The following is a 13,253-nucleotide window of genomic DNA, read 5'->3' as shown; positions in this document are numbered from 1 at the left end:
TCCCAGAGCAGCTGTGGCTGCCCCTGGATCTGTCCAAGGCCAGGCTGGACAGGGCTTGGAGCAGCCTGGGACAGTGGAAGGTGTCCCTGCCCATGGCGGGGGCGGCACTGGGGGATCTTTAAGGCACTTCCACCCCAACCACCCCATGACTCTGTGCCTCAGAGGTGGCTGTGCCAAGCAGAGAAGGTGACAGCTGTGCGTGGTACGTACGGTTTGGTTGGTGGCCTCAGGACTCATCCCTTCCTTCCTGACAGTGAGGTCGAACGTGTACTCCACATCTGCCTCTAATAGAGCTTTGGAAATTGTGACAATTCCTTCCTTGGCACTGAAATTCAGAGAGCACCCTGCAGCCGAGCTCTGCTTGCAAGGAGAAAAGAACTTTCAAACCCTCCTTGGTAAGGGTGCACATCGGGTTAGTCCACAGCCAAAACATTCAGGTCCACACAGAGTCACTGTCACAGACCTTGCTGTGCAGTGCCACCACTGGGGTGGGAGAAACAGGGCGTGTGTGGACAATAAAATACATTATCCTACTCTTCAGGTTAGTAAACAGTAGTTGGAATACTCCTGTATTTCATCTGAGTTTCATATTTGTAGTTTACAGCAATTAATTCTTCATTAAACACCTGACAAACATTGCCAAGCAACACAAAAAGCTCACATTAAACCAAAAAAGTCCAATCCCCACACACTTCAAATGTGCTACTTTGAGACAAAGCTAGAAAACACGACATTGTACAAGCAAAAGAGTTCCACATTCAATCAAAAATGCTGCTGAGGTGGATTCCCATGGGGATTTGCCAGGCAGGTCTCCCTTGCCCTTCCATCAGTGCAGGGTCAGATCCCTGCAGCACGAGGACAGTGACCTGCTGGTGACCACAAGCTGTGGTCACTCAACCTCTCCAAAGTCTAACTTAGCTCCCTGATGGCATTAGAGACATTTAGCTGTTAATGGGAGGAGAGGGACCAGAGCCCTGAGCTCCCACGCTGCATCAGCAGCTCTGCAGCACCCTCAGTGCACAGAAACAGCAGCACTGACACCGGGGACCAGAGGCCAAGGGCCAGGGAAGCAGCAATGCCCATGCCTCCCTCCCACAGCCAGCCCCTCTGCCCTGCCCAGGGGCACTGCACTGCACCCCACCTCACACCAATTTCTGTATCATCATCCTGAGCTGAGAACTGAACCTTTGCAACCCTCCTGCCAGAGCAGCTCTGTTAGAGATGCTCACAAAAGCTTCCCTCGACACCATTTCACCCCAGACATGTTTGTGGTGGAGCTGGAGCTCCCAAATGGTCACTCTGGCTGGGCAAGGCTGCTCTTACCTTGGAGGAGGATGTGCAGGACCACTCATACAACAAGGGGGTTTGTTCTCCATCATCCAAGTTCGGGTCGTAGGATTTCTCCCCATCCAGGATTAAGTCCTGGGTGTTGGACCATACACGGTACGACCCCCCATCAATGATTGGGACCAGCTTGCTCGGGATCACAGTCACGTTGGCAAAGATGCTTTTGGACAGCGGGGTGTCTCCAAAGGAGACAATAAACATGAAGCAGTAGTTCCCAACTTCCAGGCCGAGCTTTGGGATAACCAGCTGGGGCCTGTTCACGTCGACGTTAGGCAGCCGGATCCTGCTGGAGTCATCCAAGTTCATGCAGCTGGGTGCTCGGTAGATCTCCCACAGGTGCTCTGTCTGGTACTTGAAGCACCCTCGGAGGTCAATCTGTGCCTCCAGGTAGTTCCTCTGGGATCTCTTCATAACCACCTGTGGTGGCAGGGCCAGCTCCACCTCGGGCTCCTCGCACTCCAGGACTTTGACGGTGACAGTGAGCTGGGCTATGAAGAAGCTGATGAGATTGGTGGCATTCACCTCCACCAGGTAATCCCCCGGGCTCAGGTAGGAATAGTTGGCCACTGCAACCCTGGTGGTTTGAGTGGAAGAGCCATCCCCAAAGCTCCACAAGAACTCAACGCTCCTGCTGCTGGGCACCACCACGGCTTCAAACAGCGCCGTCCTGTTGACAAAGGCATTGGTGGCACTGAGGGACACCTGGACTATGGGGTCCTGCACCTGGATGGTTCTGGTGATGTTGACACTTCCCAAATCATTGAAGGCAGTGAGGTGGATCTCCAGCAGCCCTGCAGCTTCTGGAGCATAGGAAACTCTGTCTCCTGACGCAGCAACCACGGACCGGCCTCGCTCCTTCCAGAGGCAGAACTGCCAGGAGAAGGACACGCGGGAGCCGCTGCCCACGCGGGCACTGAAGCTCTTCTCCGTGCCCGTGGGAATGCCCTCCTCGCAGCAGTTCAGCAGCCTGACACCCTGGATGGGCTCCAGGACAGAGATGAGCACCTGGGCGTGGGCGATGCTGATCTGGTTCTGCACGGTCACAGTCACCAGGTAATCGCCGCTCTTGGTGAACTCGTGGCTGTACCTGGAGCCGTTGAGCACCACGGAGTAGTCCCCACTAATGCTCACCAGGTAACTCACAGAGGTACCTGACAGCATCCTGATCTCAAAGGTGACCTGTTCTCCTGGCTCCACCACCTTCTTGCTGGCGACGACTTCCAGGCCTTGAATCCTGTCCAGCACGGAGATGTTCCTGCTGGCCAGAGCCCAGCTGATGTCGTTGGAGGCGTTCAGATGGACCGTGTACCAGCCTGCCGTGGGGAACGTGACTGCCACGGACTGGCCACTCAGTGTGCCATTTGGCACCTCCCACAGCCAGGTCACTTCAGTCCCCCTCTGCAGCTCGCCCTCAAAGACCACCGTGGAGCCTGAGGAGACGTACCTACAGTCCAGCTCTGCTGTCCCTATACTCAGCCCCTCGATGACCTCCTCCACACACACAGAAACAGTGGCATTGGTTGAATTCAGCTTGTTTTCTGCTCCCACAATGACCTCAATCATCCCAGGGCTTTGGAAGGAGTGTATAATAAAGGGTTCAGAGGTGACAGGAGAGGAGCCATCCTCCAGGTACCACACGTATGTGACGCCAGTGCCACTGGTTATGGTGGTACTTAGGTTCACAGAGGCATTAACAGCAGCTGGGTTGGGGAAGGCATAGGGCTTTAGGACACCAAGGCTTTCAATGAACTCCAGTGTCCTGTTAGCAGTGGCACAGCCCAGCATGTTGGTGGCCTTCAGGTAGACAGTGTAGTTCCCAGCTTCCAGGATGCTCAAGGGGAAGGTTTTCCCAGTGAAGGTCTGCACAGCATTGCCATCCCTTTGGACCACCCAGCTGTAGGAGATGTTTGTGCCCTCTCTCACCACGGCCTGCAAATGCAGTGTTTTGTTAGTTGGGAAATACAAGTCCTCCACCAGGTCCATGCTGGCCACCTGCAGGCCCTCAATCTGCTCCAGGACGTAGACAAAGATGCTGTCCTGCAGCGAGCTGATCTTGTTCTCGGCCGTCACAATGACGTTGAAGGTGCCCACGGAGCGGAAGGTGTAGGAAATGGTGGAGGAGCCCTGGATGGGAGTGCAGCGATCACAGAGGATCCACGAGTAGCGGATGGCAGTGCCAGCCACCAGGGTGGCCACGAAGCTCACCGAGCCGTTCAGTGGCACCACCGTCCTGCTGGCATTGACGGTCAGGCCGAAGAGCCGCCGCTTCACCGTGACGTCGATGGTGGTCTCGTTGGAGCTCACGTCATTCTGCCCCATCACTGTAATGCTGTAGTGCCCTGTGCTGTTGTAGGAGTGGGTGGCCACTTGCCCGGGCTGGACAGTGCCATCCCCAAAGTCCCAGCAGTAACTCACTTTGGTTCCATTCATGCTGGCAGAGAACAGGTAGATCTGGTTCAGCTCCAGAACATCCGTCCCGTTGTACTCAATCTTTGCTACCCCAACTGGCTCCTGGACCTCCACAAACGCCGTGTCATTGTTGAAAGAGACATTGTTGGAGACGGTCACTGTGACCAGGAAGACTCCTGTGTTCTTGTAGGTGTAGGTCACTTCAGTTCCACTGGACCTGGTGGACTCGTTGTTGCCGAAATCCCAGCGGTAGCGGTACTGGTAGGGAGGCACGGCACTGACCTGGAAGGAGGCCTCTTCCCCGAGCCTCACAAAGCGTTTGGAGGGGAGGAGGGTGACATTGAGGATCTCTGGCTCCACACAGACACTGGTGAAGTAGTTAGCCTTGTTAAAGCTGCTGGAGAGGGTCAGGGTGAGCGGGAACGTCCCACTCCGGGTGAAGTTGTGCATCACCACAGGGTCCCCGCTGACTGTGACATTGGAGGAGCCGTCTCCAAAAGTCCAGTCAAAGATGTACTCCTCAGGATTCCCCGTCACGTAGGCGGTGAGCTGCACGTCGGGGTGCTCCAGGATGCAAGAAGTAGGCTCTATTTTGAGTATTTCCAGGACAAATATCCGGACAGGAACCGCCTGGGAGACAGAGTTCACAGGATTCATGGCTGTCACGTTCACGGTGCAGTTGATGTCCTTTACGTACACGTGTTCCACCACTGGCACCTGACTCCTCAGCACTGTCCCGTCGCCCATGTCGAAGATCCAGGTGATGCTGTCCCCAGTGTGCACAGAGGCGTTGACGGTGACAGCTGCCCCCTGCTCTGCAGCCTCGTCGGCGGAAACGTGCAGCCCTGTTATCTCCTCGAACACCTGGTAGCACTCCACGGTGTCCACGCTGCTCACGGTGTTGTTGGCTGTCACGGTGACGTTGTACACCCCTCGGCGGGGGTAGCTGTGGGTCGCTGTGGGCTGGGGCTCTGTGAGCAGGGAGGAGCTGTCCCCAAAGTCCCAGGTGTACAGCACGCCGTACGGGGACGGCAGGGCAGTGGCTCGGAAGGTGACCGGCCGGCCCACCACCAGAACATCCTCCTCTGCCTCCACCTGCACGGCAATCAGGGGGCTGTGAACCTGGACGGGGCTCAGGTGGGTGAGGTTCTCGTACTGGTTGGACACAACAACCATCAGGGCATATTCTCCTGCATTGGGAGAGAGCAGAGCAAGGGCAGGGTGAGGACATGCCTGACAACAGGGGCTGCAGTGTGCTCCTGTGCTGTGCCCACTCTGGGCTGCCCTGCTCCAGCCCAGGACCAGCAGGAATTGCACCAGGTCGTGTGTATGGGGACCAGCATCAAGAAAGGAGCTAGTCCAACAGGTAGAGATAAAAGATTTTCTTCCTGCTCACCCACAGAACAGACCTTTCCTGCTGCCCACCCCTCCCGCCAGCTTGGGGCTCACCTGCCCCTCATCCTTCTGCTGAGACTGCCCAAAAAGGGGCTGAGTGTGGTGGACCTGCTGCTTACAGCACAGCCAAACTTCCCTGGGAAACCGGGTTAGAGAGGATGGCAACTGCTGGACGTTTCCAGTCACTCTGGCTGTCTGCTCAGGAACCAGGCAATGATTCCCAAGCCCTGGTTGTTTTGGAAGGTGCCTTGTACACCCCTCATAGCAAAAATGCCTGAGCCACTTCTTTCCCAAAAAGCCCTGTTGAGCATACCTGGGTCTTGGTAGATGTGTGAAACGTTGTGCTCAATGACAACCTCATGGACATTGGGATCAGGAACAAGGAAAGACTTGTTGTAGGGAGGTTTGAACAGGTAGGTCTCCTGGACACCATCTCCAAAATCCCACCTGGAGAAACAGGCAAACCACGTTACACTGCACAACAGGAGAATCCAAGAAATCTCAGAGGAATCCTGGCTTGTCTTTCAGGTCAGGGCTGGGTTCTCCAAAAAAAAAATACAGGAAGCAGAATGCCAAGTATCAAAGCAGCAGCTGTGCTGAGAGGAGGAAGAACCCAAATTAAAGCAGTGTCAGAACACTTTAAATGGAAAGGATTTCAGCCTGAATTACAGGTGTGTGACTGACCCCCACTCACAGAGATTTCACAGAACTAAACAGCAGCTGAGAGGGACCAGCTGGCCCTGGGAAGAGAAACTGGGCAGGCAAGGTTAGATGTGCACAGAAGGACCCCAATTGTGGGCAAGCAGCACAGAACTCACAGGAACAGAGCCTCCACAGCTGAGTCCACGTGAACCCGGGCGCTGAACTCCACACTGCTGTTCTGGGGCACCACTGGCAGGGCCCCCACCACGCTCAGGTTCCTCATCCTGTTCATCATCTCCACCGTCACGTTGTAGTTGACTGTGAAGTTGCTGACGTGGTTGGAGGCGGTGAGCTGGGAAGGACAGTGGGACAAAGAATGGGTTTGGGGTCCCCTTGCTGCCCTCAAGAGTGGGGTTTGCTGGACTGAAGCACCACTGGGCAAGTGAGCAGGTCAGGGCAGAGAAAGTGGCTACATGTTCAGCTCTACAGCCAGTCTGAGGAAGGGCTGGTGCTACAGCAAGAGGACAAGGAGAGGAGCTTCTCATCCTGAGCCTCTGAACGTGCCAGCTGCCCCTTTGCCTGCTCCGATGTGCCCTGAAGCTCCAGCTGCTGAGCACAGGCACCTGCTGCCACCAAGGGGACAGGAGCCACCCAATTTCCTCAGGAGAGTGGCAGAAAAAGGCTTCAAGCACAGAGGAGGGAGGGGAGAGGCTCATAAAACCAAGCACCCCAAGGGCAGCTCCAGGATCCTGGTGTGGTGGGCACAGAGAGGGACAGCAAGGCTGGGCAGAGGAGGGAAAGGGACACAAGAGACTGAAGAGACATGACAGCAGAGCAGAATCCTCATGGTTTCCTAGGTATGTAACACTGACAGAGCATCTTCACCTTCTCACCTGCAGCAGAGCTGAGTTGCTGGTTTGACTGGCTCAAACCCACTGGGACAGACCTCTTACCCCAGCAGGGAGGAGCAGCTCGTGCCTGGGCTCCTGTGGATGTGCTGCACTGAACCCAGAGCCCCCCAGGCCAACAGCACCTTGGCAGCTCTGCAGGTGAAAGCAGCCCAGGCTCTCAGCACAGTGCTTCACCCAGCAAATTAGTGCTGCACCCAGCAAATTAGTGTAAGCATGGCCTCAGGGCTGGGCTGGTGTCTGCTCAGCAGGCCAGGAGACACCCTGAGAGCAGATCCAGCACCTTGGACCAGAGCAGGGCATGACACACAGGTGTGCTGGCCAGAGATCAGCTCCTGCCCCACAGCACACAGCTCCCCTGGCCCAGGCTCTGCTCCATCCTTCAGGGGCCGGGGCAAACTCCAGCACTCCAGTCTGCACCAGGAGAAAGAGAGCAGGACAGAGAACACAGGAGCTCGTGGGAGAAGCTTTGGCCTGCCTATGAAGTCTTATGATGCACCCTGCCTCTGCCAGGTTCTGAATCCAGATTTCCTGCCTGCCAGAGCAGGGGCTCCCTGCTAATTCCTGCTGGGGAGGGAGGGAGGAGGGGGAAACACAGACACTGCATGAACTGAAAGGGGAGCTTGGGGAAAAGAGGAGAAAGCACAGAGGAGGAACACAGCACAGCAACGTAGGAGTAGAAGAAACTATTTGCATTTGCAAGAGCAGCTCCGTGAGAAACAGCAAACGAGCACAGTGAAAACCTCAGCTCAACTCTGCCTTCTCTCCCTGCTGCTTTTCCTGAGGAGTTTGTGGGATGGGATGGAAAGCCAGGGGTGAAATGGTGTCATGGGAAAGGCCTTGGCTTACCGAGAGCTTGTACACAGCTGGGCTTTGGTAGATAACGTTGAAGACAACATTGTAAAAAGTGAAAGATGGCTTATCATCTACTGTCCATCGGAAAGTCACATCTGACCCAGCCTCCATCACAGGGATGTAGCTCTGAAAGGCACGAGAACATTTCACACTAGTGCAAGAGAAAAGCATGCCCAGCACCTCCCAGGAGACCTCCAGCTGAACTGGAGAGGGAGCAGAGCCAGACTGGGAGGCTCCCACAGCTGCAGTGCCCTCAGGGCATGGCACAGAGGTGACAGATCATCTGTGGCTCTGCTGCTGATGGAGAAATGCAGACCCTGACTCCATAAATCCCCAGCAGAGCTGGGAGCAGACCCCACGCTCCCTGCTCCCACAGCCCAGCACTCTGCTCTTGTGATCAGGTCCCTCTTGCTGACTAAAAAAACTTCTGAAATCTCTGCAGAAACAGCCTGGCTTTAGCTACACCTGTAAGCTGAGCCTCTGACCCTCGTCCAAGGATGGTGCCTGACCCAAAGCCTGAAGGGGCTGGACAGGGCAGGTCCCTCCTCACTCCAGCAGTGCCTCCTGAGCAGCCTGTGGCAGCAGGAAGGGTGAGACTGAGAGGTGCAGGCACAGGATCTGCCAGAAGCAGCCAGAGCTTGTACAGAGCATTTGGGGCAGTTACTGAGCAGCTTCCCAGGGCTGTAGCTCTGGGGATGGGAGACTGGAAAAAACAAGACTGCAAACACCACCAGAGGAACTCCAAGACTTGGAGGGGGTGGAACATCTCTACAGCTTCAGCCAGCTGGTGTAAGGATTAAGCAGAGCAAATCTGAACACCTCAGGGAATGACTACCTGGACAAGGCAAAACAAGGTAAGCACTGGCCTTTCCCAAGGCCTCCGGTGTCCTGGGGCACTGGACAGGCAGTGATCCCTCTCAGGAGGCACTGCCTTGCCTCAGGGGCTCCAGGGGGACGTGCAGCTGAGCTGCCCTCCTGCTGGACAGCACCAGTGCTGGTGCCACATGCTGTGCCTGCAGCAGCGCACGGCCTGGCAGCTTAGCAGCAAGCAGTGCCCCCCTGCCCCGAGGCAAACACACCCTGACAGCCCTGGGGCAGGGACAAACCCCGCCAGGGGAGGGAGGGAAGGGTCCAGAGCAGCGGCAAACGAGCACTCACCACGCGTGTGTTCAGCAGCACTCTGCTCTCGGGGTCGGGGGTGGCCCTCAGCCCGCGGATGGGCTCCTCCACCTTCACGGTGACCGTGATGTTCTGGGAGCTCACCGCGTTCTCTGCCACCAGCACGTGGGTGCTGAGGCCCTCGCCGAGGCCGCGCAGCTGCAGCACAGCAAACCAGGTGTCGTTGTTGTCCCTGGCGCACAGCGCGGCCACGGCCGCCGGGCAGGTGGCCACGAAGGGCACGCTGCGGTTGTCCCCGAGGCAGCTGGCCGTGGCGTTGACCCCTGAGGACAGCTTGAGCAGCAGCCAGGTGTGGTTGGTGGGCAGGTACACCCTGGAGCCCTGCGGGGCCGGGTGCAGCACGCGCAGGCCGGACACGCGCGATGCCACGCGGAAGGAGCAGGACAGGTTGGCACGGAAGAGCCCGTTGTCCACGCTGGCACGGAGCCTGTAGTGCCCGGGCTGCTCCAGCCCCGCGTTGCTGGGGCTCAGCACTGGCACCAGCTGCTCCTCGGCGTAGCGCACGCGCACGGGGCACGCCGTGCTGCCAGCCCCGGGGGCACCCACGGGGCTGGGGGACAGACTCCACCCTGAGGAGTTCCTGCTGGCCACGGAGGTGGCGCTGCGCTGGCACTGCAGGAACGAGCCCGGGGCTGCGTTGTGCTGGATGCTGAAGACGTCCCCAGGCCTGACAAAGATGTTTTCTCTGCTGAACGTGACCTGCAGAGAGAGGAGAGGGGTTTGGGTTAATGGCTCACGTTAAGAGCAGCCAGCAGCCAGCTCCTGCCTGGGCACAATGCTGGACTTCCTGCCAGGTGGGACCAACAGAACAGGTGCAGATCCCAGCACAGCACGGGGAGACCTGTCACCACTCCACCCTCCTTGGCCTCTCTGAATCAAATGTGCCAACAGAGCAATCAGCTCTATGCTCCATCTCCACTGTGCTAATGCCACGCTCGGGGAATCTGCACAGCCTTGTCATGGAAACATGGAATGCTTTGGGTGGGAAGGGACCTTAACACCCATCCTGAACCTTAAAACCCATCCTGTTCCACCCCCTGTCATGGGCAGGGACACCTTCCAGCATGCCAGGCACAGCAGGGCACTGCAGGGAGCCCACAGCCCATGCGCCACTGGGCACGTCCCTTCATTCCAATGGACTTGAGTGGCTCCATCTGCCACAGGGGAACAACCCAAAGTCACCCAAAGCCCCCAGGAGAAAACCGCCCCACCCCGCCACTGGTCCCAGCAGTAACCACTGACCTGGTACTGGGAAGAGGGGCCAGCTGGCACCATAAAGAGGAACTCCTTGAGGAGCTCATAGCTGGGCTGGCTGGTGTTGGGCTGCAGGGAGCCGGGGGCAGGGCTGCTGCCAAAGGAGCTGTTGGCACACTCGCTCCCATTGCAGCAGCTGTCGAGGGATGAGCACAGATTTGTCAAAGGACACCACTGGAAACCAGGAGGACACTCCAGCAGGGTCCAGTTCCCATCATCCTGAGCACTGGGGAATGGTTCTGTAGCATTGCTTTCCTCCTGGTAGTCTGGAAGAAGTGAAAGAGAAATCAGTGATAACCACTCTGGTGAGTAACACTATTAATGCACTCCTCTGCTCCAAATTCACCCTTTTTTCCTTTTTGGTGATGGCTTTACTCTTAGAAAAAGCTGCAACTGCAGCACATCCTGCTGCTACATAAATGTCCTCTTTTACTGGAAAAATCCACCAAGATCATTAAACCCAAAGTTGTCTCTTTTCCAATGAGAACGTACCAATTTGCAATCTGAAAGGATCTGTGCTACAGCAAAAGCCAGTCCAAGTGAAAGCAAGAGCTGGCCTTGACATTGAAAACACATTAAGCAACTTTTCTGAAGTTAATGTTTCCATGTCAAAGTATCAGCTTGTCAGTGTCAGAAAAGATCCTTTTGTAACCAGCCAACACCACGGCTACAACAAACATTCTGCTGCAGAATTAATTGTTGCCAAAACTGTGACTGTTGAGCTGTTGTACAAGGAATAAAACGCTTTTTAGATTATCTCATCCATCAGGAAGAAATGGGCTCAGGAAAATGTTCTTCCTTGTTAACCCGTGGGGCCAGATGGACCAGAACACATTCCCGTTTGACATGTGTCTCCACAAGGCAAAAAGTACAGCTCAGAAGATTAATGAGCTTCTCCACATGGCCCTTACACTCACACTCTCCTCATGCATGGAGAGAGGTTTCTCCCTGTTATTTTCTCTAGGACAACCACTGCTCCAAGGCTGTGGATCCCACACTTTGATCTCCTCCAGAAACAGAACCAAACCTCTGAGCCTTTAAGGCTCAGAGGAGCAGAGGGGCCACAAGGCCAGCCCCAGTTTGATGGCGTCACCTCCAACAACCCCACAGGCGCTGAGGAGCAGCCTCACCTTCTCCATCCACCCGTCTGTGCAGCTGGAACCTCGCTTGGACGGGCTGGTGCAGCTCCTGTGCCACGAACTCCAGGGCGGTGAGGAAGCCCTGGTGCCTGAAGGGCAGCTCTGGGAACTGCAGCACCTGCAGAACACGCACAGCTCTCACCTGCCCGTGCCCCCAGGGCTCCCTGGGCAGCCCAGGAGGAGCAGGCCCCCCTCACCTCCTCAGCCTGCCACGGCTCTGCTGCCACGGCCTCGCTCACGTTCCTCAGGGCCTCGTCTGGGGCCAGCTCAGCGTCCCCCTCAAAGAAGTTCTCGGCGTTCAGGAGAACTCCTGCTTGCAAAGGAAATGGTGGAACAAAGCTGTGAGACCCAGCGGGGCCTGAGGCCATTCCCTCCACCCAGTGAGGCTGCAGCAGGGCTTGCACCACTCAGGAGAGCAGCAGCTCCATAAGCCTGTATCTTCCTTCTCCTTACAGGTATCTTGATTTCTCTCTCATCCAGCACAAATAACATTTTCATTTGCAACGTTCAGCAATTTTGACTTCTAGGAACTGTGCAAGTAATTCTCCCTTCCACCAACTAATGATTTGCCTGGAATTTCTGAGCACCAGGTGCACCCTCTCATCCTCCCTGTGCCCCTGGACTTCCTGGGCAATGTGGCCACGACCAACTGGTTTGCAGCAGTGGCAAACACTGCTCTGGGGACTGGCCAGCTGCTGCTGCCCCTCTGACCAGGCCAGTGCCCTCTCTGGCCACGGCTTTTCCTTCTTAAATAAACCTTCTCCCCTGTTTCATGTCCATCCTCCTTCTCTTTCTTACTTCCTACACCGGCGTGGAAGATTTGGAAAGCTGAATAACCACAAACCTGCACGGCACATCACACCTCACCTAATCAACTTCTGAGCCATTCCAACACCTCCCAAAATACACAGTGGAGGACACCAAGCCACCAAGGCAGCAGCACAGCCTCAGATCCTGGCAGCAGCAGAGACTGCTCAAATAAGAGGGAAAAGCTATTTCCAGTGCTTTGCCTCAGAACTTTGCTCCCCTCTCTCCTGCTCATGGCAAAGACTGGAGTAAGCCAAACTCTTCCTTTTGGGCTGAAGCTGGGTTTCTAGAAGCTGGGTTTGGGAATATTGCTGCGAGTCACACTCGTTCTGTGGCGATGCCCTGGAGGAGCCCCTCCACACACCCCTCTTTTTCCCCCTCTATCCCTCTTTTTCCACAGCAGTGGCAGGGAGGGGAGTCCTGGCCAGCCCTGGTGGCAGCAGCAGGGCCCACCTGGTGGCTTGTACTCGCAGACATAGCTGTGCTTGGCCATGCACAGGTCGGTGTTGCACTGCCCCGTGGGGCCCATGCGCACGCAGTGGTCGGCGTTGGAGGGATGGGGCTCTCCTGGCAGCCAGTTCTGACAGCTCTCCAGATTAAATCCTTCCCCTCTCTGCTGCGCTCCAGAGCTTGCAAAATCATTGAATCCAATCCAGACATCGAGGCTCCTGCAAAAAAAGGGGAAAAAAAAAAAAAAAACAAGAAGGAAGGGGGAGGGGGGATTTCAGGAAATCATGAGTATTAGAAAGAGCTGGGACAGCTGCCATCTATGGTTCTCTCTAAAAATATTAACAAAATAACAGCAGCTCCATCGGGGTGCCACGGGCTGCAGTTCTTGGAGCCTTTTAATTACTGAAGGGTTTTAGTATCCACTGTACCAGCAGAACCTCAGGAACTGCCCCTCCACAGCACAGCACAGCACCACTCCCCTCCAGCCTTCCCCCAAGAGCCTGGTGAGGGTGGGCAGGCCCTGGCACAGGTGCCCAGAGAAGCTGTGGATGCCCCTGGATCCCTGGAAGCATCCAAGCCAGGTTGGACAGGGCTTGGAGCAACCTGGGATAGTGCAAAGTGGAAAGGGGTGGAACTGGATGAGTTTTAAGATCGCTCTCAGCCCAAAGGATTCCATGATTCCATGGTTCAGGTTGACTTGCACTCTGTCACCAAATGACCCTCCCAGACTCTGCCTTGAGTCACCATCCAGGATGGATGATCTGGTCACATAGAACTGCCAGGGAAAGCTGAATCCCTCAGGAAATTTGTGCTTTTGCTGTGCACACCTGGGGGATTCACCACCAGCCCATTCTCCCCGGCAGGGAGG

At 56.1% G+C, this 13,253-nt stretch overlaps 1 protein-coding gene across 3 annotated transcripts in view; it reads right to left on the bottom strand.

Moving 5' to 3' along the window:
- PKD1 (polycystin 1, transient receptor potential channel interacting) overlaps positions 1-13,253 on the bottom strand; it is an 82,409-nt gene that overhangs the window by 28,858 nt on the left and 40,298 nt on the right. For 2 of the 3 annotated variants that reach the window (XM_071444837.1, XM_071444840.1), the window contains exons 7-16: positions 12,389-12,603; positions 11,326-11,438; positions 11,120-11,246; positions 9,978-10,255; positions 8,715-9,434; positions 7,551-7,682; positions 5,970-6,145; positions 5,465-5,598; positions 1,324-4,946; positions 211-360 (exon numbers count right to left, since the gene is read on the bottom strand). In XM_071444837.1, the coding sequence (XP_071300938.1) occupies positions 211-360; positions 1,324-4,946; positions 5,465-5,598; positions 5,970-6,145; positions 7,551-7,682; positions 8,715-9,434; positions 9,978-10,255; positions 11,120-11,246; positions 11,326-11,438; positions 12,389-12,603 (5,668 nt within the window). The remainder of the gene's footprint in view (positions 1-210; positions 361-1,323; positions 4,947-5,464; positions 5,599-5,969; positions 6,146-7,550; positions 7,683-8,714; positions 9,435-9,977; positions 10,256-11,119; positions 11,247-11,325; positions 11,439-12,388; positions 12,604-13,253) is intronic. The other variant, XM_071444839.1, reaches the window with a different exon arrangement.

Source organism: Agelaius tricolor, unplaced genomic scaffold (assembly GCF_023055355.1).
Source record: "Agelaius tricolor isolate 1412-34295 unplaced genomic scaffold, bAgeTri1.0.p SCAF_19, whole genome shotgun sequence".
NCBI classification, from domain to species: Eukaryota; Metazoa; Chordata; class Aves; order Passeriformes; family Icteridae; genus Agelaius; species Agelaius tricolor.
The sequence above is the reverse complement of the archived record's forward strand: the minus strand, read 5'-3'. Positions and strand labels throughout refer to the sequence as shown.